The 24,989-nt window shown below is 47.0% G+C and overlaps 1 protein-coding gene across 2 annotated transcripts; it reads right to left on the bottom strand.

The window, feature by feature from the left end:
- Positions 1-339: 339 nt before the first annotated feature.
- LOC123444688 (kinetochore protein NUF2 homolog) lies at positions 340-6,342 on the bottom strand. 2 transcript variants are annotated; one of them, XM_045121495.1, is made up of 12 exons: positions 6,174-6,342; positions 5,750-5,952; positions 5,375-5,684; positions 5,097-5,276; positions 4,059-4,148; positions 3,488-3,595; positions 3,136-3,189; positions 2,946-3,060; positions 2,514-2,668; positions 1,246-1,341; positions 1,089-1,147; positions 340-921 (listed from the first exon to the last, which is right to left on the bottom strand). In XM_045121495.1, exons 2-12 carry the CDS (start codon positions 5,926-5,928, stop codon positions 918-920), a joined length of 1,350 nt encoding a protein of 449 aa, XP_044977430.1. In that variant the 5' UTR covers positions 5,929-5,952; positions 6,174-6,342; the 3' UTR covers positions 340-917. The 2 variants fall into 2 exon arrangements, with proteins under 2 accessions (XP_044977430.1, XP_044977429.1); XM_045121494.1 differs by lacking the exon at positions 6,174-6,342 and adding an exon at positions 6,048-6,167.
- Positions 6,343-24,989: the final 18,647 nt, after the last annotated feature.

Here is a 24,989-nt window from a genome sequence, read left to right on the forward strand (position 1 = left end):
TGAATCGGGATGCTTTGCATATTAGCCTCTCCTTGCCGGCATCTGATAAAAGTTGTGATCCAGGAGAAGAATGACTCTCTTATGGCTCTGGCTTCGCCCGGCTGACGAAAATGAAAACAAGATGAACATTTAGAATTCTAAGAGTTTCCAAAAAAGGCTGATCTTTATCCTTTTTGCTCAATATCTAGATGCATTCATCAAAGACAAATGAAACACATACTGATTTGATTACTCGAATTAGGGAGAACGTCAATGTAACTACATTATGTACTGTTAAGTTAAGTCGTGTATATTCATATCATTATACACAACATTCCATACTGTTTTCTATTAGAGGGGTTTAAACCATGTAATTTTTTTCATTGCGGACATGGTTTTAGGGTGCCTCTGCGCCATTTGGCGCAACAGGTCCACTAGTTTACATAGCAGATAACATCAGCAGGTTGCATTGGGTTACCTAAATCAATAACTAGCTACCACAAAAAACAACCAATAACGCAAAAACAAAGCCCCAATCCAAACGAACCAGCGCATGCACAACTCAGCGCACATAAATACTCCCTCCGTTCCTAAATATAAGTCTTTTAAGAGATTTCATTAAGTGACTACATACGGAGCAAATTGAGTTAATCCATACTATAAAATATGTCTACATACATCCATATATAGTCCCTTAATGGAACCTCTAAAAAGACTTATATTTAGGAATGGAGGGGTAGCAGCTAGAGGCACTACTGCAGCATCATGCACACATAAATAGAGATATGTACTGAGTTTTCCATCCATGCACCGGCAAGAAGCACGGCTCATGTCTTTTTCCTAGCCCTCGACTTCTTGCTCATTGCACTGGCTCTGGGTGTGGTTTGTGTTGTGGCAGTGGCGGATGGATCGTGGGCAGAGGCGCCATCCCCTGCCGATTACCTGCACATTCGGAAACAGCAAAACCAATCATCTCATCAGAAATTCTCCAGCTACAAGTCTACACTGTGAAGTAGGTACATATCGACTTGGGCTATATTCAGTCTGGCTTCTGGCCACAGGTTCACAAGGTATTTATACGGCCTCAAAAGCTCGGTGATCTAACTAACCTGACAGCCTCCTCAACTTGCTCGAGGAAAGGGTTGAAACTATCCATGTAGGCGTTGTACTACACAAAGAATCCATATATTAGCACATACAGATATATTTGAAAAGATGTGTGCTTCACTGATGAGTTTACGAAGCAGTCTCCTCACTCAGACCTACCTCCTTCACAATGTTGTCGAATTCTGCGCGACTTTTCTGCTGTTCTGCCATGGAAGCAGTCTTTACTGAAGCAGCTTCCCTACACAAACACCAAGCCTATGTGGTGACATAAAGAAACACGATATTTCAGTTATTTTCAGGCAAACATACTGTTAACGAAAATATGTGACTAAATCTGCAGTTTTTAACAGTCAAAGAGATGGACAGCTAGTATCGTGTTTCTGCACAAACAGCGGCAATAAATACTAACAAGGCCTCACAAGAATCACCAAATTTAATGATGTTCCCATTTCAAAAAGATTTTAAGTTTTTTGAGAAAACGCAAAAAACTTTTGCGTTTAATTGTATTGAAAAGAGAGGGTTTGTAACAATCCTCCTAGGAGGCAGATTACAATGCAATTACAGGGGAATTGGTGCACATCCCAGGTCTGCGGCAAGAGAACACGGAGGCCGAAAGCTCCGGCTTTGGCCCAAAGAGTAGCCTCATCCTTAATCTTGGCAATCACTGTAGTGATGGAAGGGCGCACACCGTCGAAGACGCAGTCGTTTCGATGCTTCCAAATCATCCATGGGACGAGCAGGGTCGTGGACGCAAGGCCCTTATGCATGGGCTTGGGGGCGGTCTGCCTTGCATCTCGCCACCAATCATGGAGAGCGGCGTCGTTGTCTGGCGGCAAACATGGGAGGTGCAACCAAGACAGGAGTGCGTGCCATACCTGTCGGGCAAAGGGGCACGCGAGGAGCAGGTGTTGTATAGTCTCTGGCGCTTGGTCACATAGCGGGCAGCGTTGTGGGTGCGGCAGGTTGCAGCGCGCCAGGCAGTCGGCAGTCCAGCAGCGGTCGAGGTTGGCGAGCCAGTGGAAGAAGCGCACCCGTTGTGGCGCCCAACATTTCCAGGTTAACCTCCAGGCCTGACAATGGGTGGAGCCATGGAAGGTGGCCAGGTAAGCGGATTTGGCCGTGTACGCACCGTTCGTGGTCCACTTCCAACGCACGCTGTCTGGCTCGTCGCTGAGGGTGGTTTGGGAAACCAAGTGCCAAAGGCATAGGTATTCGCCTATCTCAGGGAGGCCAATGGTGCCGTGGATGTCGGACGCCCACCGGTTCCCCTGAAGGCCATCAGCAACCGTTCTAGATTTGCGGCGCCGTTTGGGGATGCAGGCGTATAGGAGAGGCGCAACCTCAGAAACGGCGCGGCCGTTGATCCATCGGTCAAAAAAAGGATTTTAAGTTCGAACAAGCAATATATTCAGAATAAAGAACATCACTTTAGCGATCATTGCCTCCACTTTCTTTTCTCTAAGTTCAAGGCACAGTTTACCCTCAATCTCGGAGCTCAAAGCGCCCAGCTTCTGATTTTCATCTGCTGTTATTTGATTCCTTTCTTCCACTTTCCCCTTGAGACGCTCCTCCATTTCATGTACTGGTTGGAAAGGATTAATGCAAAAATGTGAACGAAATAATAACTCTCAGAAAGGGAGTAACATACAATACTTGAGCAGTACTAACAAAATACTCCCTCCGTTCCTAAATATAAGTCTTTTCAGAGATTCCACTACGGACTACATACGGATGTATGTAGACATACTGTAGAGTGTAGATTCACTCGTTTTGCTCCGTATGTAGTCCCAAGTGGAATCTCTAAAAATACTTTTATTTAGGAACGAAGGGGGTATATGTTTAGGGACTAGAAAGTTAACCTTTTCCTTGCCAATCAACAATCAGTGCGTCGAATGACATAACTGATACACTTTCATCATTAAGCTTAGCTTTGCGAGCTTTAACTTCCTTTTCAACTGTTTTAGCAGCAACAAGCTGGCAGCAACAGAAAGAAAAAGAGTTAGACAGTCTCATAAAGTCATATTTCAATCATGCCTCAGCTGTTCTTACCTGTTCATGTACGTGCTGGATTTTAGAGTGTTGCTTCGTCAGTTTTTCATGAGCCTGCGAGATGGAGATAGTTTAGGACGGGACTACAGGGGTATCTACTATTTAAGAACAACTAGGAGCAGCAGTAAGTGTCACTCTGATACAAAGTAGCACCACCGTACCAAATGAATAATCCAAAATATCGAAGAGATATATCATATGAGGAAACTAAATTGTCTTGGGAGACACATGTAGCAAATCGTTTCTTTATCAAATTCCAAAGTGAGTCTGAAATCAGTTGTCATGGTCAATGTTCATAAGGAAAACACCTTCTAGAATTGGCATATTCTGATGAAAAGTGGAACCGGAATACCTTATTGCGTATCTCCAAAGCGGCAGATTTCTCTTGATCATTTTGCATCGCTATTTTCTCAGACTCCTTCAACTTAGCACGGGCTGATTTCTTCTCTTCCAAGACCCTCTTCAATAGGAAATACAATCCAGAGTCAGGTATGCAAGCTTATACCGATCTCTTACAATGATACTACTTTTACAAGTCCAAGTTGTATTTAGCAAATCACAGGTTAACCGGGCTGTACACCTGGTAGGCTTGATATTGAGCCAAATAATAGGATTTCAGCCCCTCCACAAGCCGAATTGCATAAAAATAATAATTTAGCAAGTCAACCAGGCCATTTATATGCAGTCACCTAGTAATAGGCAGGTTATGCAGATATACATGGAAAAATTAAGGTAGCAGGACAACCAGGCTGTTTACGCAGATATGCAGTCACCTAGTACTAGCCAGATTACAAGTCCAAGTATAGGTAATTCCTCATATAGTCACTAATTCACGACAACATCAGGTCACCGGACAAATAGCACATACCAAATTTGGAACCTTACCTGTTGCTACAAATAAAATAAAATGGAAGAGGTCTCACCTTTACTTTTTCTGGGGACTTTACTAATTTGGACATCAATCTGGAGTTTTCTTGGGCATGTTTAGTCAACTCAAAATCAGCCTGGGTTATCTGCAGCAGGAAACATAAATGCAACAAATATAACATTATGCAGTGAGCTGTTGCTTTTTGTGCAGAGTATCAAACTACTCCGTCCGATACAAATTAATTTTTGCAGCTTTAGTAATTTGGATCAGAGGGTGTATCAGCTTAAGTTAGCGAGAGCAATATATCAGATGTTCAATATTCTCATTCACAAACAATTGGTGACGAGCAGATGGTTGGTGACGAGCAGATGGCAGGACTCAAGAGTAAATGACTGATATATTAAAGAATGTGCACATAGTTTACTTTGCATATGGTAAATTGTAGATAGCCTGTCCTGTGTGGGGCTGTGGGCTGGAGCATTTCTAATCTATGAAGTCAAGATGGAGCGGGAGATGTGTTAGGGCCAATAGCTCCTGGTCTAATAAAATCTATGGCCCTGTAATTAAATATAGTACTACCCTGTAATTAAATATAGTACTACTTAATGTTACAATTTATAACCAATAGCAGATAATGCACCTTGTTGTGATTAAGGCTCATACTTTTCAAGCTACTTTAAACTCCTATTTAGTTTGATATGGCAGATCTCCTGATTTCAGGTTTCAAACAGGATCCTATGAGAGCTCCGGATTTATTGACATCAAAACCAGCTCGAGATTTATCTAGGAAATACTTGGAGGCAAGGTTTTTGACCAATTAGCTCTAGCTTTGTCTAGAAGACCAGGATCGACGCCACGCCAAAAGGCACAAGGCTGAATAGATTGCACCACAACCACACAAGGCTGTTTATATTCGACCTGATGTGGCAACATGTGATGTATTTTGATCAGAAACTCCTAGACCATGTAGCATGCTTGGCTCTTAGGGACTATACTTTATTTGCAACTCATGATGCCAAAAATCCACTGAAAATAATTAGTTTTTTGGATAGAGAGCGACACTACAGAAGACACAAGGTAGGAATCAGCACACCTTCCTGTGGATCTCCTCTTTCTTGTCATTGATGGCTGCGGCTTTTGCTCGCAGGGTCAGTTGCTGCTTGTTGTAAACCTGAACTTTCTGCTGCAGAGCATTGACATCCGCTTCCAGCTGCTGGGCCATGGGCTCCTCCATTTGCACCGCAAGCTCATGATCCGTAATCTCTTTCTGAAGCTGCACGGAGAAACATAAACGCAACTCTAAGAATTTCCTGTCAGCCTGTGGGCATTTCCACAAACACATTAGCTGCGGAAACTGTGAACAGCAAAGACCTGGGCTATCCTGGCCTTGAGCTCCAGAGTGCGCTCGTGGTAGTCGGGGGTCTCGCTGACGATGGGCTGCAAGAGGGTGACCTTCTCCTCCCTGTACAAGAGGAAGTTGACGAGGGCGCTGAGGACCACGACGACGCGGTCCGGAGTGGGGCGGGTGAAGTCGGCAAGCGTGAAGTCCTTGAACTTGATGGAGTCGAGGAAGGCCTGCGACTTGATGTAGAGGTGCAGCGCTCGGATGGCCTCCGCATGGTGCTCTGGGTTGTCCAGCACCTCCAAGTCGCTGAACCTTAGCAGCCCGTCCTCACCGTCCCTGTGAAATCTAGCCTGGTGAGCGAGCGAGGGAGGGGGGGAGAGGGGGCATGCTTCTTTTGTTACCCGGGGGCATCGACGAAGGAGTCAAAGAAGCGGGCGAGGACGCCAGGGAGCAGGTCGGGCTGCGGGTTGGCGATGTTCTCGGGGCGGAGGTTCGCGACGGGGGCGATCCCGTACTGGGACAGCTGCTCCGCGATCACCACCGGCGACAGTATTGGGAACACGAAGCCGGACTCCATCATGGTGCCGACGGTCCTACTACTCCTCTGGATAGTAGATAAAACCATAGCTAAATTAGCACTTAAGGGATAATAAATCCACTAAAACAGTGACGAGAAGTACAAATGTTGGCATCACATACCATCAGCACAACCCAAAACCCAAGAAATTGCCATGGTGCAATGGCCAGGATAAATTTACAAGGGCTTGATGACTGTTGGCACATAAAGCATGAGAGAAAGCAAAGGAGAAAAACCGAGTGGCTTACCTATGCCGGAGTCGAAGAAGAAGCAGTCACCGGAGGCACAGGGGAAGCCGCAAGGGGGGCGTGCGTAGGTGTGAGCCGAGCCACAAAACGGGGCTCCCTCTCCTTAACCGGCTCTGCCACAACTAGGTGAACAGTCCCTTGAGCACGCTTGTGCAGGACCTGCAGTTGGGTGGTGAAGATCAAGGTGTGAGTTCGCTGAGAGTGCCAAAGTTTGATTTAGAAATGTATGTTGCTGACTATACAAGAGATCATGCATTGCAGCAGTAAATATGCACACTGATTGAAAAGAAAACTAAGTCCTGCAATTTCAAAGGACATGATAAACATAAACATAGACAGAGAAGACATGCAACTTATTATCAGAGGAACTCAGTTCTGAACTATTTATCCTACACCTTGATATTCCAGTGCAGTTGCTTATAGCTGCAAAGTCCCTATTTTGATGAGAGATTCGTTGAGATTGAATAATGGATATTAACTGATCTAGTTTATCGCTAAAGAGGAGCAGCACATTGATCTTTTCCATCAAGCCCTCAATTGATTCAATAATAATCAAGCAATAGGTGGCACTGAAAATTGAAGCAGCTATGGATGCAAACTTGGCAGCAACGGTGACACACACCTCTGGTCCCTCCTGTCCATGCAAATCAAAACTTCATTGAAGTTTTCAAATGCATGTCTGAAGACTGATATTATTGCATTGTTATTTGAAGTGTCAACAAGCCATGGAGTGTAAATCTCCATGCCACTACAGCAGTTACCCCGCCCATGGGGGGGGGGCAGAAGGAGCAAAGAGGTGAGCCTAGGAGGGACGTGCGGTAGCTGCTCGGTCTAGCCTCCGCCCATGGCCGCGGCGGAGGAGGAGGGACGCCAGCAACGGATCGAGTGACAACGGCGGCGGCCAGGAACCTAGAGGGGGGGCCGGGGGGGAGGGGGGTGGGGGCAGAAGGAGCAGAGAGGTGAGCCACACCTTTCCAGGACGAGTAGGAGGGACGTGCGGTAGCTGCTCGGACTAGCCACCGCATATGGCCGCGGCGGCGGAGGAGGGACGCCAGCGACGGATCGAGTGACAGCGACGGCGGGCAGGAACCTAGCGGTGCGCGTATTTTTTTTCTTTTTCGGCTATTCGGGGTGAAATCCAGCGGCGGGAGAAGGGGCTGGTTGGTTTTTGCCCACGTCCGCTGTCCGCCCCACCAAATCGTGGGGAGCCAAAAATTTGGCAGAAGATTCACCCGCCCGCGGTTCGCAAGCGAAATGGAGAATATGTGCAGCAAACGAGTACTTCGTTTTTAAGGAAAAGCCACATGGCACTTTACTCATTTCGTGGCAAGGTTACATCAAAGAGCACATGTGATAACAAGAAGTTTGACGCTTTCTCTACCCATTCATACGTATTATCTTGCTTATGGGAACTCCAGCGCGCGACCCTATCATGTTTGTTCGCGTCTGTTTAAACAAAACGAACACACCAAACGGTCCAGCTGGCTGGCGCAAACGAACGTTTGCCCATTTTCTGTCCGCTTTCGATCCATTCCCAGCCCAAACTTGATTCGGTTTTAAGGTGAAACGGATAGCGCGCGGACGCCGTGCGAACGGGCGGGACACGCGCGTTTGTCCTCCCCAGGCCCGCCCGTCGGTGGCACAAAGCAGCACGGCCTTCCCGCCCCCACGCCACATTTCATTTCATTTCCCCCAAAACCATCGCACGCCCCGCCCTCCCCTCCGCCCACCACCCTCCCGCCATGGCCGATCCCCCGCAGAATTTCGGCGACCCGGTCGTCGTCCCGGCCACCAAGGCGAAGAAGAAGCAGGCACCCAATGGTACGAAGAAGCCGCGGTCGGAACTCACGCCGGAGGAGATCGCAAAGCTGGATGCAGAATCGGCCAAGAGGCAGAACCGGTGGGCGAAGGCGAAGAGGAAGGACGTCGCGGCCGCGTACGCAATCGAGCATGTTGTGTTGGAGGCCGCGCGGTAGAAGACCGATGCTCAAGAGGAAGGATGCCATCGTCAGCAAAGCGCACGCCCTCCTCATGATGGGGTTGTGTCGTCCGACGAGCTTCGCGGTTGTGCTAGTCGGGCCGGCGAGCACAGGCTCGTCGGACGTCCGGCCTTCGCATTGCCCCTCCCCGACGTCGTCGACCACGTCATTGTCGCCTGGTTTCCCTTCGCCAAGGTGCCAAACCCAAACCCGTTTGTCGGGGTCGCCGGAAGTCAGCGTGATCGCGCCGTCCACGTCGCGCCCCTCGGCCGTCATCGGCCTCAATGTCACGCCGGGGTCCTGGAACGGTGGCCGCCCGTCCATGGAGATGCAAAGAAAGCAAGCCCGGTCGCTGTCTACGGCCACCATGTCGTCGCCCCGTGTCTTGTTCGGTGAAATGTCAACACCGACGCCAACGATCGAGGGCCCCTTCTACGCCCAGTTCATGGAGAATGATATCTTCGAGGGCCGTGGCGAGGGCTTTCCGACGGGTGGGCAGGGTTGTGTTACCAGCGAGGACATGTAGGCTGATTGTGTTGCCGACATGATCTAGGGCCACTTGCATGAACTTGTTGGGGAACGTTGCATGGGAAACAAAAAAATTCCAACGCACACGAAGACCTATCATGGCGATGTTCATCTACGAGAGGGAGATCGGATCCACATACCCTTGTAGATCGCTAAGCGGGAAGCGTTAAGATACGCGGTTGATGTAGTGGAACTGCTTCGTGATTCAAATCACCGTCGTCGCACGATCCGTCCCAATCTAGCACCGAATGGACGGCACCTCCGCGTTCAGCACACGTACAGCTCAATGATGATCTCCGCCTTCTTGATCCAGCAAGAGAGACGGGGAAGTAGATGAGTTCTCCGGCAGCGTGACGACGCGCTGGTGATGGTGATGATCTTATTCCTGCAGGGCTCCGCCCGAGCTCCGCACAAATCCGATCTAGAGGAAGAACTACGAAGTAGAGGTTTAGGGTTGCACGTGGCAAAGTTGTGTCTCAAAAACCATAAAACCTCTAGTATATATAGGAGGAGGGGAGGGGCTAGCCTTGAGGCTCAAGGGAGCCTCCAAGGCGTCGGGCGAGAGAGGGAGGAGGGACTCCTACTCCAATTCGGTTTGGAAGGAGGAGTCCCTTCCTTCCTTCCCACCTCCTCTTTTTTTCCTTTTGCATTGTTTTTTCTCCTTGGTCGAAATAGCCCTATTGGGCTGGCTACACCAGCCCACTAAGGGCTGGTATACCACCCATGGGCCTATTAGGTTCTCTCCCGGGTGGGTTGTTGGGGAACGTTGCATGGGAAAAAAAATCCTACGCACACGAAAACCTATCATGGTGATGTTCATCTACGAGAGGAGATTAGATCCACATACCCTTGTAGATAACTAAGCGGAAAGCGTTAAGAAACGCGGTTGATGTAGTGGTACAGCTTCGTGATTCAAATCACCGTCGTCCCACGATCCGTTCCGATCTAGCGCCTAACGGACGACACCTCCGCGTTCAGCACACGTACAGCTCGATGACGATCTCGGCATTCTTGATCCAGCAAGAGATATGGAGAAGTAGATGAGTTCTCCGGCAGCGTGACGGCGCGCTGTTGGTGGTGATGATCTACTCCTGCAGGGCTCCGCCCGAGCTCCGCAGAAATCCGATCTAGAGGAAGAACTATGTGGTATACGTTTGAGTTGCACGTGCCAAAGTTGTGTCTCAAAAGACCTAAAACCACCAATATATATATATATAGGAGGGGAGGGGCTAGCCTTGGGGCTTAAGGGAGCCCCAAGGGCGCCGACCGATTTGGAGGAGGTGGACTCCCACCCCAATTCGGTTTGGGGGAAGGAGTCCACTCCTTCCTTCCCACCTCCCTTTTTCCTTGTTTTACTTTTTTCCTTTGGTTTTTTCCACTTGTGGCGCCATAGCCCTATTGGGCTAGCCTCACCAGCCCACTAAGGGTCGGTGCGCCACCCTAGGGTTACTGGGCTCACTCCCGGGTGGGTGGGACCCACCCGGTGAACACCCGGAACCCATTCGTCACTCCCGGTAATCTGCCGGCAATGCCCGAAATCTTTCCCGTAACCAAATAAAACCATCCTACATATCAATCTTCATTTCTGGACCATTCCGAAAACCCTCGTGACATCTCATACGGGACTCCGAACAACCTTCGGTCACCAACACATATAACTCAACTATACTAAAACATCATCTAACCTTAAGTGTGCAGACCCTGCGAGTTCGAGAACTATGTAGACATGACCCGAGACACTCCTCGGTCAATATCCAATAGCGGGACCTGGATGTCCATATTGGATCCTACACATTCCACGAAGATTTTATCGGTTGAACCTCTGTGCCAAGTATTCATATAATCCCGTATAACATTCCCTTTGTCCTTCGGTATGTTACTTGCCCGAGATTTGATCATTGGTATCCCTATAGCTATTTCAATCTCGTTACCGGCAAGTCTCTTTACTCATTCCGTAATACAAGATCCCGTGACTTACATTTGAGTCACATGGCTTGCAAGGCTTGTTTGTGATGTTGTATTACCGAGTGGGCCCCGAGATACCTCTTCGTCACACGGAGTGACAAATCCCAGTCTTGATCCATGCTAACTCAACGGACACCTTCGGAGATACGTGTAGAGCACCTTTATAGTCACCCAGTAACGTTGTGACGTTTGATACACACAAGGTATTCCTCCGGTGATAGTGATTTACATCATCTCATGGTCATAGAAATGTATACTTGACACGCAGAAAACAATAGCAACAAAATGACACGACCACATAGTACGTTCATAGTTTGGGTCTAGTCCATCACATGATTCTCCTAATGATGTGATCTAGTTATCAAGTGACAACACTTGCATATGGTCAGAAAACCTTAACCATCCTTGATCAACTGGCTAGCCAACTAGAGGCTTGCTAGGGACATTGTTTTGTCTATATATCCACATGTGTATCTATGATTTCATTCAATACAATTATAGCATGGATAATAAACGATTATCTTGAAACAAGAAATATAATAATAACTATTTTATCATTGCCTCTAGGGCATATTTCCAACACTCTCCCACTTGCACTAGAGTCAATAATGTAGTCTCACATCGCTATGCGATTTACATTGGAATGAATCTAACACCCATACAATTCTGGTGTTGATCATGCTTCGCTCGTGGAAGAGGTTTAGTTAGCTGGTCTGCTACATTCAGATCCGTGTGCACTTTGCCAATATTTACGTCCTCCCCTTCGGCGTAGTCGCTGATGAGGTTGAAGCGTCGTTTGATGTGTCTGGTCTTCTTGTGAAACCTTGGTTCCTTTGCTAAAGCAATGGCACCAGTATTGTCACAGAACAGAGTTATTGGATTTAGTGCGCTCGGCACAACTCCAAGATCCATCATGAACTGCTACATCCAGACACCCTCCTTAGCTGCCTCCGAGGCAGCCATGTACTCCGCTTCACATGTAGAATCTGCTACGACGCTTTGCTTGGAACTGCACCAGCTTACCGCACCCCCTTTAAGAATAAATATGTATCCGGTTTGAGACTTAGAGTCATCCGGATCAGTGTCAAAGCTTGCGTCGACGTAACCCTTTACGACAAGCTCTTAGTCACCTCCATAAACGAGAAACATTTCCTTAGTCCTTTTCAGGTACTTCAGAATATTCTTGACCGCCGTCCAGTGATCCATTCCTGGATTACTTTGAAACCTGCCTGCCATACTTATGGCCAGGCTGACGTACGGTCTAGTGCACGGCATTGCATACATGATAGACCCTATGGCTGAAGCATAGGGGACGGTACTCATCTTTTCTCTATCTTCCACAGTTACTGGACACTGAGTCTTACTCGACTTTATACCTTGTAATACTGGCAAGAACCCCTTCTTGGATAGTTCCATTTTGAACTTCTTTAAAACTTTATCAAGGTATGTGCTTTGTGAAAGTCCTATCAGGCGCCTCTATCTATCCCTATAGATCTTAGTGCCTAGAATGTAAGCAGCTTCTCCTAGGTCTTTCATAGAAAAACATTTGTTCAAGTAATCTTTTACGCTCTCTAAAAACTCCACATTGTTTCCAATCAGCAATATGTCATCCGCATATAATATTAGAAACGCCAGAGAGCTCCCACTCACTTTCTTGTAAATACAAGATTCTCCAACAACTTGTATAAACCCAAATGCTTTGATCACCTCATCAAAGCGCTTATTCCAACTCCGAGATGCTTGCACCAGTCCATAAATGGATCGCTGGAGCTTGCATACTTTGTTAGCATTCTTTGGATCGACAAAACCTTTGGGTTGCATCATATACAACTCTTCCTTAAGAAAACCGTTAAGGAACACCGTTTTGACATCCATGTGCCAGATTTCATAATCGAAAAATACAACTATTGCTAACATGATTCGGACGGACTTAAGCATGGCTACCGGTGAGAATGTCTCATCGTAGTCAACTCCTTAAACTTGTGAAAAACCCTTTGCCACAAGTCGAGCTTTATAAACAGTTACATTACCGTCTGCGTCCATCTTCTTCTTAAAGATCCATTTGTTCTGAATGGCCTTGCGGCCTTCATGTAATACTTCCAAAGTCCACACTTTGTTTTCATACATAGATCCTATCTCGGACTTCATGGCCTCGAGCCATTTGTTGGAATCCGGGCCCACCATTGCTTCTTCATAATTCACACGTTCATTGTTGTCTAACAACATTATTGATAAGACGGATTACCGTACCACTCACGAGTAGTACGTGATCTTGTCGACCTGTGAGGTCCGATAGGAACTTGATCCGAAGCTTCATGATCATCATCATTAGCTTCCTCCTCAACCGGCATCGCTTCGACAGAGGTTTCCCCCTGCCCTGCGCCACCGTCTAGAGGGAGTAGAGGTTCGACAACCTCATCAAGTTCTATCTTCCTCCCACTCAATTCTTTCGAGAGAAACTCCTTCTCAAGAAAAGCTCCGTTCCTAGCAATAAAAACTTTGCCCTCGTATCTGAGATAGAAGGTGTACCCAACTGTCTCCTTTGGTAACCTATCAAGACGCACTTTTCCGCTTTGAGTTCTATCTTTTCAGGCTGAAGCTTTTTGACATAAGCATCACATCCCAAAACTTTAAGAAATGACAACTTTGGCCTCTTGCCATACCACAACTCGTATGGTGTCGTCTCAACGGATTTTGACGGTGCCCTATTTAAAGTGAATGCAGCTGTCTCTAATGCATAACCCCAAAACGATAACGACAAATCGGTAAGAGACATCATAGATCGCTCCATATCTAACAAAGTACGATTACGATGTTCGGACACACCATTACGCTGTGGTGTTCCAGGCGGTGTTAAGTGTGAAACGATTCCACGTCGTCTCAAGTGAGCACCAAACTCGAAACTCAGATATTCACCCCCACGATCAGAACGTAGGAACTTGATCTTCTTGTTATGATGATTTTCAACTTCACTCTGAAATTGCTTGAACTTCTCAAACGTTTCACACTTGTGCTTCATCAAGTAGATATATCCATACCTACTCAAATCGTTAGTGAAGGTGAGAAAATAACGATATCCGCCGCGCGCCTCCACACTCATTGGACCGCACACATCGGTATGTATGATCTCCAACAAGTCACTTGCACGCTCCATTGTTCCAGAGAACGGAGTCTTAGTCATCTTGCCCATGAGGCATGGTTCGCACGTGTCAAGTGATTCAAAATCAAGTGACTCCAAAAGCCCATCGGAATGGAGTTTCTTCATGCGCTTTACACCAATATGACCTAAGCGGCAGTGCCACAAAAACGTGGCGCTATCATTGTTAACTCTACATCTTTTGGTCTCAATGTTATGTATATGTGTATCATCACAATCAAGATTCAATATGAACAATCCTCTCACAATGGGTGCATGACCATAAAAGATATTACTCATAGAAATAGAACAACTATTATTCTTTGACTTAAACGAGTAACTGTCTCGCAATAAACAAGATCCAGATATAATGTTCATGCTTAACGCAGGCACTAAATAACAATTATTAAAGTTCATAACTAATCCTGATGGTAACTGAAGTGAGATTGTGCCGACAGCAATTGCATCAACCTTGGAACCATTTCCCATGCGCATCGTCACTTCATCCTTCGCGAGCCTTCGTTTATTTCGCAGTTCCTGTTTCGAGTTGCAAATATGAGCAACAGAACCGGTATCAAATACCCAGGCACTACTACGAGAGTTGGTTAATTACACATCAATAACATGTATATCACATATACCTAATTTTTCTTTGGCCGCCTTCTTATCAGCCAAATACTTGGGGCAGTTGCGCTTCCAGTGATCCATCCCCTTGCAATAATAACACCCCGTTTTAGGCTTAGGTACAGCCTTGGGTTTCTTCGTCGGATTGGCAACAGTCTTGCCACTCTTCTTGGAGTTACCCTTCTTGCCTTTGCCGTTTTTCTTGAAACCAGTGGTCTTATTGACCATCAACACTTGATGCTCTTTCCAGAGTTCTGACTCTGTGACTTTTAACATCGCGAATAACTCGCCGGGTGACTTGTTCATCCCTTACATGTTACAGGTCAACACAAAGCTCTTATAGCTAGGTGGCAGTGATTGAAGAATTCTGTTAGTGATAGCCTCTTGCGGGAGTTCAATCCCCAACTCAGCTAGACGGTTTGAGTACCCAGACATTTTGAGCATATGTTCACTGACACACGAATTCTCCTCCATCTTGCAAGCACATAATTTATTGCAGGTCTCATACCTCTCGATCCGTGCGTTCTTCTGAAAGATAAACTTCAGCTCCTGGAACATCTCATATGCTCCATGACGCTCAAAGCGATGTTGAAGTCCCGATTCCAAGCCATACAAGACTGCAGATTGAACTACTGAGTAGTCCTCCTTACGCGATTGCCAAGCGTTCAAAACATCTTGGTCAGACGTAGCGGATGGTTCATCTCCTAGCGCAGCATCAAGGACATAATTCTTTTTCCCAGCTTGTAGGATGAGCCTAAGATTACGTGCCTAGTCTACAAAGTTGCTTCCATCATCTTTCAACTTAGCTTTCTCTAGGAACGTATTGAAATGCAAGGTTGCTACTGCGTGAGCCATTGATCTACAACATAAAATATTGCAAAGTGGACTTAGACTATGTTCAAGATAATTAGAGTTTAACTAATCAAATTACCAATAAACTCCCAATCAAAAAATACATCCCTCTAGACATTTGAGTTGTGCATTATCCAAATCCACTAACTCAAGTCCGATCATCACGTGAGTTGAGTATAGTTTTAGTGGTAAACATCTCTATGCTAATCATATCAACTATATGATTCATGCTCGACCTTTCGGTCTCTTGTGTTTCGAGGCCATGTTTGCACATGCTAGGCTTGTCAAGTTTAACTCAAGTGTTCCACGTGTGCAACTATTTTGCACCCGTTGTATGTGAACGTTGAGTCTATCACACCCGATCATCACGTGGTGTCGCAACGGTGCACAGTCGGGGAGAGCGCAATTTCCTCTTGAAATTTTAGTGAGGGGTCACCTTATAATTCTACCGTTGTTCTAAGCAAGATAAGGTGCATAATAGGATTAACATCACACTACTAGGAAAAGGCTTGCTAATGGCGCACCTATTTTGGCTACTAATGGCGCACTATAGGTGCGCCACTAGCATCACGCCATTAGATTTTTTTACTAATGGTGCACCACAAGTGCGCCATTAGTATCTGGTATACTAATGGAGCACCAGGCAGTGCGCCATTAGTATTGCTCACGGTGCGCCATTAGTATAGATCCCGGTGCGCCATTAGTATAGATCCTGGTGCGCCATTAGTATAGCTTATGGTGCACCATTAGTATGCCTCCCAGGGCCATATTTACCCATATGCTCTTGCTTACTAATGGCGCACTAGTGTGCTGAGTGATGCGCCACTAGTATGAATATTAGGTATTTATTTTATTTTTTCTGATATTTGCACAGATTACAAAATATATTATTGCACAGAATATAGATTGCACAACATATAAACAACAGATTTATCGAATACAATAGAAAATTAGTCTCCGAATACAATTCATCATATTAGTCTCCGAATTTAAAATACCGAACAAAGTTAGAACATTACAAGTCTCGAGACCGCGAGTAGCGAGTTTGTCTTCACATTACAAGTCGATATCGACCATCTAAACTACCATCACATAGAAGAGAGTTGCGGTCATCACGATGAGCATAATCACAATGAAACTGGTCTTCATCCGGTTCCTCCAACGCTCCCTCCTCTCTCCCGCTAGATAGCGCGCGTATCTAACTTCCGCCTCCGCCCTTGTGGTGTACCCTTTGTAACTGTTACCGCTGAATCGGTGAACCTGTCTCCGACACTCCTCCCAGTCGTCGTAGACTCCGGGAACCTTACCCTTGTACACGACATACGACGGCATCTCTATGCACTAGCCAAACAAAACGTTAGTACCAATTCACACAGACATACAAGTTCATTAAAGTTTAATATTACAACTATAACAACACGATTCATGGTCCTACTAATAAATAGCATCGATTATATATAAGTTGAACGACTGTCCAAACCAAAGAGACATACAAGTTCATTAAAGTTTAATATTGCAACATGAATTAGTGCCGATTCACGGGAATGTGGATGAAGCCGCCGTCTTTCGTGATGGTCATGAAATTGCGGTCGTTGTCAGCCTGCATTTGTAGCATTGTATCTATCTCACTATTGGACAGCAGAAATCTGAGGTAGTACTGCCCCGAGGTACGAAGGACATCTTGATGGATGATTTCCGCAAACTCCGACTGGATGCGAAAGAATTCTTGTCTGATGTCCGCATCCTGGATTGCCGACAAGCGTGCGGCCCAATCTTTGAGATTATTTGGTAGCCGAAGGTGATTACTGTCCCGTATGATCGCCCGCATGTGATGGAGGGCGTAGTAGGCATCCTTCTGACTGCCAGGCGGTTGCTTGACGCAGGCGAACGTCGTATTGTGGGTGAACACGTGCTTGCCGTGCCTGAGACTTGTCCTGCTGAAGGTGCCTCCAGATATGGCGTAGCCGGGAAGAGCTTCATCAAGAACTTTCTTGATATTTGTGTAGTCTTTTTTTGACTGACGGTCCGAGTCGAAATACGTGGTCGTGGAATATTTCAGGCTTAAGAGGATGAGTGTGCAACGTGTGTCACTGCACAAAACACGGAATGTTAGAAAAAAAAGGACGATCAAAATCTAAGAAATCATATGTTACCGGGCGATGAGGGGATAACTTACCAGGGAAAGTAAGGCACGAGGAAGTTATCCTTTTCTGAGTTTGCCAGAATGACGCCTTCAAGGTATGAACTCGCGACTTGCCGGTCCCCAGCGTTGTCCAATATCTTGGCACGCATATAGAAGGGGTCGACTATCACTAGGTCCGGGGTCTTGTCTCTAATGATCCGCATCTCCATACTCAGCGAAAATAGCCGAATGAAGGTGTAGTGCAGCGGATGAAGGTTAAACATAGCGAAGATGTCAGCAAACCGCAGGACGATCATACCCCCGATGGCGCTATCGACAAAGCCCTTGCCCTCTGGCACCTTGGCCACGAAAACCGAGTATGCCACATTATTCTCGGAGAGACGTCGCTTCTCCAAACAAAGAACACTATCATGCAGACTCCGCATAGCACCGGTTGCAGCATTGAGCAGATTAGTCGGTAGCATCGGCCTACCCGCCACATGCACCCTCCTCGAGATATCCTTAGGTGAAGGTGTCCCGTCTAGAGCACGCATCGTACTCAGTGCCGGCTGGCTCGCACCCTTGTTAGTCTTTCTTTTCCGTCCCTTCTTCTACTGATGTAATGGGATCGAGTTCATCTGCTCAGAGACCACCTTCTTGAGTGTGTTGGGGCTGATAATATTTCGCACCTCGGCTATCTAAGGCTCGGTGAAGGCGGCAGCTGGAGGCGTCTCCTCAAAACTAAACGCGAGACAACGCCTGTTGCAATTGGGTTTCTCCGCGGTACCAGCTAGATCGCGGTCGTCTTTTGCAGGGCTGGGTTCTTGAGAAGGAGGCCCCAAGAATTCCTCACCGTACCCATGTTCGGCAAAGTACTTATCGACCTTGGTAAATGTACCATCGTCGTCGTCCGGATCCTGTGCCATATGCATGTCGGGATCCTGTGCCACATGCATGTCCGGTAGCGTTGCGGCGGTCTTGCCATGGCTTGGCGCCGGCACGACTGACGGTGTTGTCTGTGGGGTGGTGTCCCCCGCCCCCAAACAAATTTGGCTCTTCGGCCAAAGCAAGGGCCAGCTTAAGCAGGCGCTGAGGGTCATCACATCATCTTTGTCGGCCCCAGCGGGGTGGAACGGAGGTAACAAGTCGTCGCAGCCTGGCAGCACCCGAACCAGTTGAACCCTATACGTGGTGGGTGGCATCGGTTTACCGTGGAACATGGGGTTGCCCGGTTGAACGATTCTGCCCTTGGCGACATCGATCAACTCGCCGCCCATGAAGTGCAGGAGAGTGCATGGAACGTCGGCGCCGGCGCCCTGCGAAAACATGTAGGGCGTCAGGGGATGCACAGTCAAAGGCAAGGAGATGAAGTCATCAGCCGAGAGAGGCTTAGTTACCGTGATGGCGTCGAGCTCGGCTAATGTCGAGGCACCACCAACGGCGGGCGTGCAAGTGACGGAGGGACCGCTTGCTGCCGAGGTGCCGGCCGGCGCCGGAGACACCAATGGCGCCGACGGCTGAGACACCAATGGCGTCGCCTGTGCATTGTGCGGGTTGCTGGCCGTGAAGCCGGGAATCGGGGGCAGCCCCTGTTGGCCGCCCGCAATCCACGCCTGCAGCCCCTCAATCAAGGTAGGCACAATGGCGGTGATCACCCCTCCCACTTGGTGTTGCACTAGCTCTTGGACCATCTCCGGAATCCGCGCCACTTGTGCCTTGAGTTCTTCAACCTCGCGCGACTGGCTTTCCAAGTTGGTATTTCTCTCCTTTCGCCCACCAGCGTTATAGTATGACGACCATTTCATGGACAAGCCTTTGCCGGCCACACGACCAGCTGACGACGGCTTACTGGACTTATCCTTGTTTTTCATTATGTTAAACGCCCTATTTAAATTGGTGTCCCAATGGGAGCTCTGAGACGACCCCGCGCTACTGCTTTCAGTGTCCTGTGGAAGGAATGAACCATTTAGAAATTTGGCTTCATTAATTAGAATGCAACCATATGGAGCTAATTACGTGGGGTGTATTCCTTACCAGAACACGCTCAAGCGCCCTGGTCTTCGCATTCGTGGTAAGCTCCTTTGTTACTGGGTCCACCTTGTACCTGGCCCTGACATAGTTCCTGGTCTGCTTGTCACCGTATTTCTTGAAGCGGGGTGGTAGGCCTTGCTCGGCACGCTCCGCGTCCTCCTTGTCCCATATAAGTTCCGCCACTCTGTAACCGCCGGGACCGAGTTGGTGGACCCCTAAGTTCAACTCCCGCATTTCTTTCCCCCATTGACTTGATTCTGCGGTTGCCTTGCTCTCGCACTTGATCTTGAACTCCTTGTAGTCATCTTCGCTGATCGAAGGATTTTTCGCCTTGATCTTCTCATAACTATCACCTTTGTCAATCATTATCTTCACCACACTTCTCCAAGTAGACAGGGCCTTGCTCATCTTCGTGAGGGAGGCACTGTTCACTTTATTCCTTGAGAGGCGTGTGTTTGCGACGTCACCGGGGAACTTGTATCATTCGTGCAGCTTCGTGAATAGGAGGTTGCGCAAATTACCTCGGTCCTTATGCCTTAGGTTCTCGGTGTTGATCGAGACAGTGCTCCGAAGAATGCACCCGAGCTGAACCGCGTACCCCTTGACTATTTCTTTGGGCGCCGTTGGATACCCGTCGGAGTTCACTTCAGTAAATTCCTCCTTTACGGTGATGAGCACGTTCAGGCACCGGTCCTTCCGTTGCCTCTTTGATTGGCTGCCATTTGTGCGTGCGCTGCCATCATCAGTGGTGGCATCCTCGGCGGCACCATCAGTGGTGTCATCCCCGACGCCACTAGGGGTTGTGTACTCGAGATCGGTGTCTTCCGCGGCGTCCTCATAGCGGTGAGGTTCTTCCTCCATCTCCTGGGACAGCTCCCAGAATGGCTTGCCCGAACCGCCGGCCTCATCGTTGTGGGCCATGTTCCGCTCTAAATAGGAAAAAAGTTTGGTCAAAAAGTTGGTTATTGTCAAGGAACAAGATCATGGTCTCATCATTTAGGGTTTGTCGACACCGAGGCATCCTAAAAGCTAAGCTTTTATCATTTAGGGTTTGTCGACGCCGAGGCACCCTAAAAGCCTAAGCTTTCATCATTTAGGTTTTTATCGACACCGAGGCACCCTAAAAGCCAAGGTTTTATAATTTAGGGTTTTTCGACGCTGAGGCACCCTAAATGCTAAGTTAAGGTTTCATCATTTAGGGTTTATCAATGCCGAGGCACCCTAGGTTGACTGATATATATGGGTATCTTCTAATAATATACCCTATCAAGAAAAGGGAAGGAGAATTCTAAGTTGGGCCTAATCACTTGGCTCTATTGCCACCTATGGTTTAATGCAGCAAGAATAAAGGGGCAGTTGATCCTACTTAATTAAGTACTAAGATACCCCGGCCCATGCATTAGTCGCAAGTACCCCATATGTCCTATTTTTAGCAAAGTCATGCTAAAATTCACGGAAAATTTCAGCATGACCTTTGCTGAAAATAGGACATATGGAGTACCCGAATTTGCCGGAACGGAAGTTAGTCGACATTCCGGCAAACTCAAGGGCCTCTCGGGGTACCTACAAAATAATCACGACATGATGGTCGGAAACAAAACCCAGCAAACTAGCACCACAATGCTAACGTCTGGATGCACTACAACTTAGAAAAAGAGTAAAATAGAGACTGACACAACCATAAGGCAGATCATGGATCAAGAACAATCAAAGGATTCAGCAGGAGACCATGGACTGATCACTGATGCAGCAAAAAACAAGAACCTACAATAGCAGGCCCAACACTAAGGGGATCATATCTGTTCAATAATTCTTGATGAACCATCACGGGACAGAAATGGAATTCAAATGAAATTCATAGGAAACATATTGACCGATAGTACCCAGTCGTCCTAAAGTTAAAAATCAGTATTTAGTTGAATGCGTCTTCTTGGGAAATTTGTCTTATTTGTTCCTATATATTTTCTATTTTTTCTACGGGTCTCCTGAGCAAGAAAATACGGTGCAATAGAACACCCGTCTGGAGCTAATCACTACCATATCATGGCTTGCATATTTGTCATCGCAATCGTGTATTTTTCACATCACACATTTTTTGGAATCATACATGCATATTCATCCCCTACTACACGCATGCATCTCATATCGATTCTTGTGAAGTACTCACTCTGTAAACTAATATAAGATCTGTAAGCTAATATAAGATGTTTTAGATCAGGTGGTACTATTGAATTATGCTTGCAATGTTCATTTCTCTCTCTTATTTTGTTGGTTAAACTTTGGGTGACTAAGGTTTGGCATGGTTAATCTCAAGCTAATTAAGCAGGTTCTTACTACTACTCCAGCTAAGAGCTAAAGGAGGATGTGCCCTTCAGACAAGGGCCTCCACTACGTTAGCAAACCCTAATACTGTAATACACATCTGCTTAGAAAAACCAGGTCACATTTAATCTACACCTCAATTCACATGTAATGTACTCTAGTATAAAATCGAATACGCTATTATATTATGTACGGAGCTAGTACCTGATTATGAGGTCATGCATGCAGCAATCTGTACACATGATTATTTCCAGAATTTTATACACTGCCCACGTTGTAAAACTAGCAAATAAATAGCCCATAGGAGGGGAAATTAAAACGTTTCTGTGCGTAAGCATGATAGATCCTGATCGAATGGGAGGCTGAGGGTAGGCTCACCGGTGGTTAGGTTGCAGGCGTCGTTGGAGAAGTCAAGCGCAGTGACGCAGTCGGTGTGTCCCCTGAGGGTGTTGAGGTCGAGGTGGTGGTGCTTCTTGGCCGCCTCCTGGAAGAAAACACACAATTCAGCTGAGACCACACTCACCGCACATTCCAATATTTATATGGAACTATGAATGTCTACATTTCAACAGAAAGTGCAGGACGGATGGATAGGGTATGCAAAAATGCAATGCAATGCAGCAGTCCCAGTAATGCACATATGCAGGCGCCCTTTGCCTAGCACAGTGCAGACAGCAGCTACCAAGCAGTAATGCACATATGCTAGTGCTTTGAGAACCATGTTGGCTCTCAGTGAATCATACGAACATATGCAGTAAACAGGAGAAATTTAGTTTTGCACAGCTCAGGTATCTCAACACAACATCACCAGGCCTGGCCCAGACACAAGGATCTTTGACAGCCATGGTGGCTCACAGGTCACATACATGGATCATGAAACAAATAACCAGACATGATATATAAAATTTCGTTTCAGGGACACAAGAGACATGAGGCTGTCTTGCACAGCTCAGGTAGCTTAATACAGCATATCATCAGGAAGCATGGCCCAGAGACAAGACATGTTATGTTACCTGACCTGCACAAGCAGCTGGTCCGCCTGCCTGCCTGCCTCAGTACTAAAGCGCACAACGCATCCTGACACAAGGTAATTAACACGCACGGTCATGGACCGACATTTCGTCAAATCTCATCAGCTTCTCAATTACGCAATTTTTTAACTAGCTGCTCATCAGCACAACACCAGCATGCTCCCAGATTGTAACAACAGCAGCTGCTGCCTATTTAGCAAAAAATACGTGACCAATTTTCAGTAAATTCAGTGCCCAAAGTCGAGCAACAAAGTCACTAATAAAACGCCTGAAACACGATCACATAATCTGAAATAACCAAAAGCTACAACACACATAGATAATCATGGTTATCTCCCGTGCAGCTACCTACATGACCACAACAGCCAGCATTTACGTCTGCTCATACATAAATACATACATACATACAAACATAGATAAATGCAGCAGCCTGGCTCCCCGTGAAGAACACAGGAAACCACTGTGCTTCATCAGACGAGAGCTTCCATCCTGCAGTGCTAGTTAGTGACATTCCACATTAACAAATACTACTACTACTAGAAGCCACACTGTCACTGGGATATTTGCAACCTCTCTCATAATATCTTGCTTCGAAATAACACAAAAGATCACATGCCCAATTCAGCCACATTGACAATCGGCAATAACATAATCAACTTAATAATAAGAGGATTAAACAAAGCAGCAGTGTGACAACTTCAGAGGAAATGCAGTTAATTAACTAAAGAACTCCCCAGCAGGCTAATATAATATCCATTATGTCCACAAAGGATATAGAAGAATATGATGTATATACATCTAAGCACACCAAGCAGCAACACTCCTAGTTGCATATCACGGACGAACCCCAAACCGAAAACTTCTAAACAAGAAAGGCAAAAATTATAGGTGGATTACTAGACACAATAACGAATCCCAACTTCTGACATATTTAACCCCATATTGACTTGGACGATCCAACGAACGAACGAACGAAAATTGGCTGGCAGACTCTGTTAACCCATGCTGAATTTAGGACAGGATGCAGAACAGATGAAGTACGACGACAACAAACTTAGAAGAAGAGTAAATCAGACTAGCACAACATTTAAGCCAGACCGTGGACCTTGTCGGCGGCGGAGGCGTGGTGATGCTGGGGCCGTCCCTTCTTGTTCTGGGCGGCGGGGCGGACCTGCTTGGGCAGGTCCGGGGCGGCGGCGACGAAGGGGGGCGGACCTGCTTGGGCAGGTCCGGGGCGGCGGCGACGGCGGAGGATCGGCTATTTACTGGTGCTGCGCTGCAGGGGCGGAGGAAGGGGCGCCGCCAGTGGAGAGGACGAGGACGGCGTGGGTCTTGTAGGGGGACTTGAGGTGTCGGCCGAGGACGGTGAGGTCGGGGAGGTGGTGGCCCTCCGCGGCGGCGGAGCTAGGGTTCGGGGAGACGGCGGGCGCTGCTGGGCGGTGGAAAGGGGGTAGGGGGAGGCCGCGGGAGAAGAGAGGAGGGCGCGAGGCCAGCCGGCTTAGGAATGGCGCACCCCGAGCGGTGCGCCATTAGAATGTTTTTATATAGTAATGGCGCATGTATATGAGGTGCGCCTTCTCTATGTTGTTAACCTCTTAAGTAGTAGCGCAGTGGTGTGTGGGTTTTGCCTCCTAGCAGGAGGTGGCGGGTTCGAATCCTCTTCCCCCCTCCTTTTTTTCCTTTTATTTTTTTCTATGCATTGTTTTCTTGTGCTGGTTGCACCTTGGTTTGAGAAGTGCCTAGTAATTTTTTTTAATGTTTGCAAGTAGATGCCTAGTATTTTTTTTATGTTTGCAATTAGATGCCTATGAATATCTAGTGCCTCACAACAACATCTAGTGCCTAGTATTTTTTTTTATGTTTGCAAGTAGATGCTTATGAATAGGAGTTGAATCTTGTAAATAGGTGTTCTAGTGGTAAGTATGCCGACGGCGGTGGCGGTGGAGCGGGGGAGGGTGCGGGGGGTGCTCGGCAGTGAGGGGGATCTTGCGAGGGGTGATAGCGATCGAGATGGAGGGGATCGAGATCGAGTGTCCTCATGAATATTCAATATTTTTTCATATTGAATATGAAAAAATATCATCAAATTTGAAAATGTCAAAATACAATCGAGAAATGAAGGCTACAATTTAAATACAATCGATCTTAGCTAGCTATTTGTTCACAATCTTCTTGCCCTTATTTTTCGTAAATGGAGTTCTTCTCTTGAACGGGCGTCCTTTAGGT

The sequence above is a fragment of the Hordeum vulgare genome, chromosome 3H, assembly GCF_904849725.1.
Source record: "Hordeum vulgare subsp. vulgare chromosome 3H, MorexV3_pseudomolecules_assembly, whole genome shotgun sequence".
Classification (NCBI taxonomy): domain Eukaryota; kingdom Viridiplantae; phylum Streptophyta; class Magnoliopsida; order Poales; family Poaceae; genus Hordeum; species Hordeum vulgare.

Bases quoted from the DNA above. Each gene is read 5' to 3' on its own strand.
- LOC123444688 (XM_045121494.1), bottom strand. From the start codon at position 6,131: ATGTGCCAACAGTCATCAAGCCCTTGTAAATTTATCCTGGCCATTGCA. The intron at 5,277-5,374 runs GTCTTTGCTGTT...TTCTCCGTGCAG, and splicing joins TCAAGGCCAGGATAGCCCAG to CTTCAGAAAGAGATTACGGA. The intron at 3,190-3,487 runs GTATTCCGGTTC...TCCATCTCGCAG, and splicing joins CTTTGGAGATACGCAATAAG to GCTCATGAAAAACTGACGAA.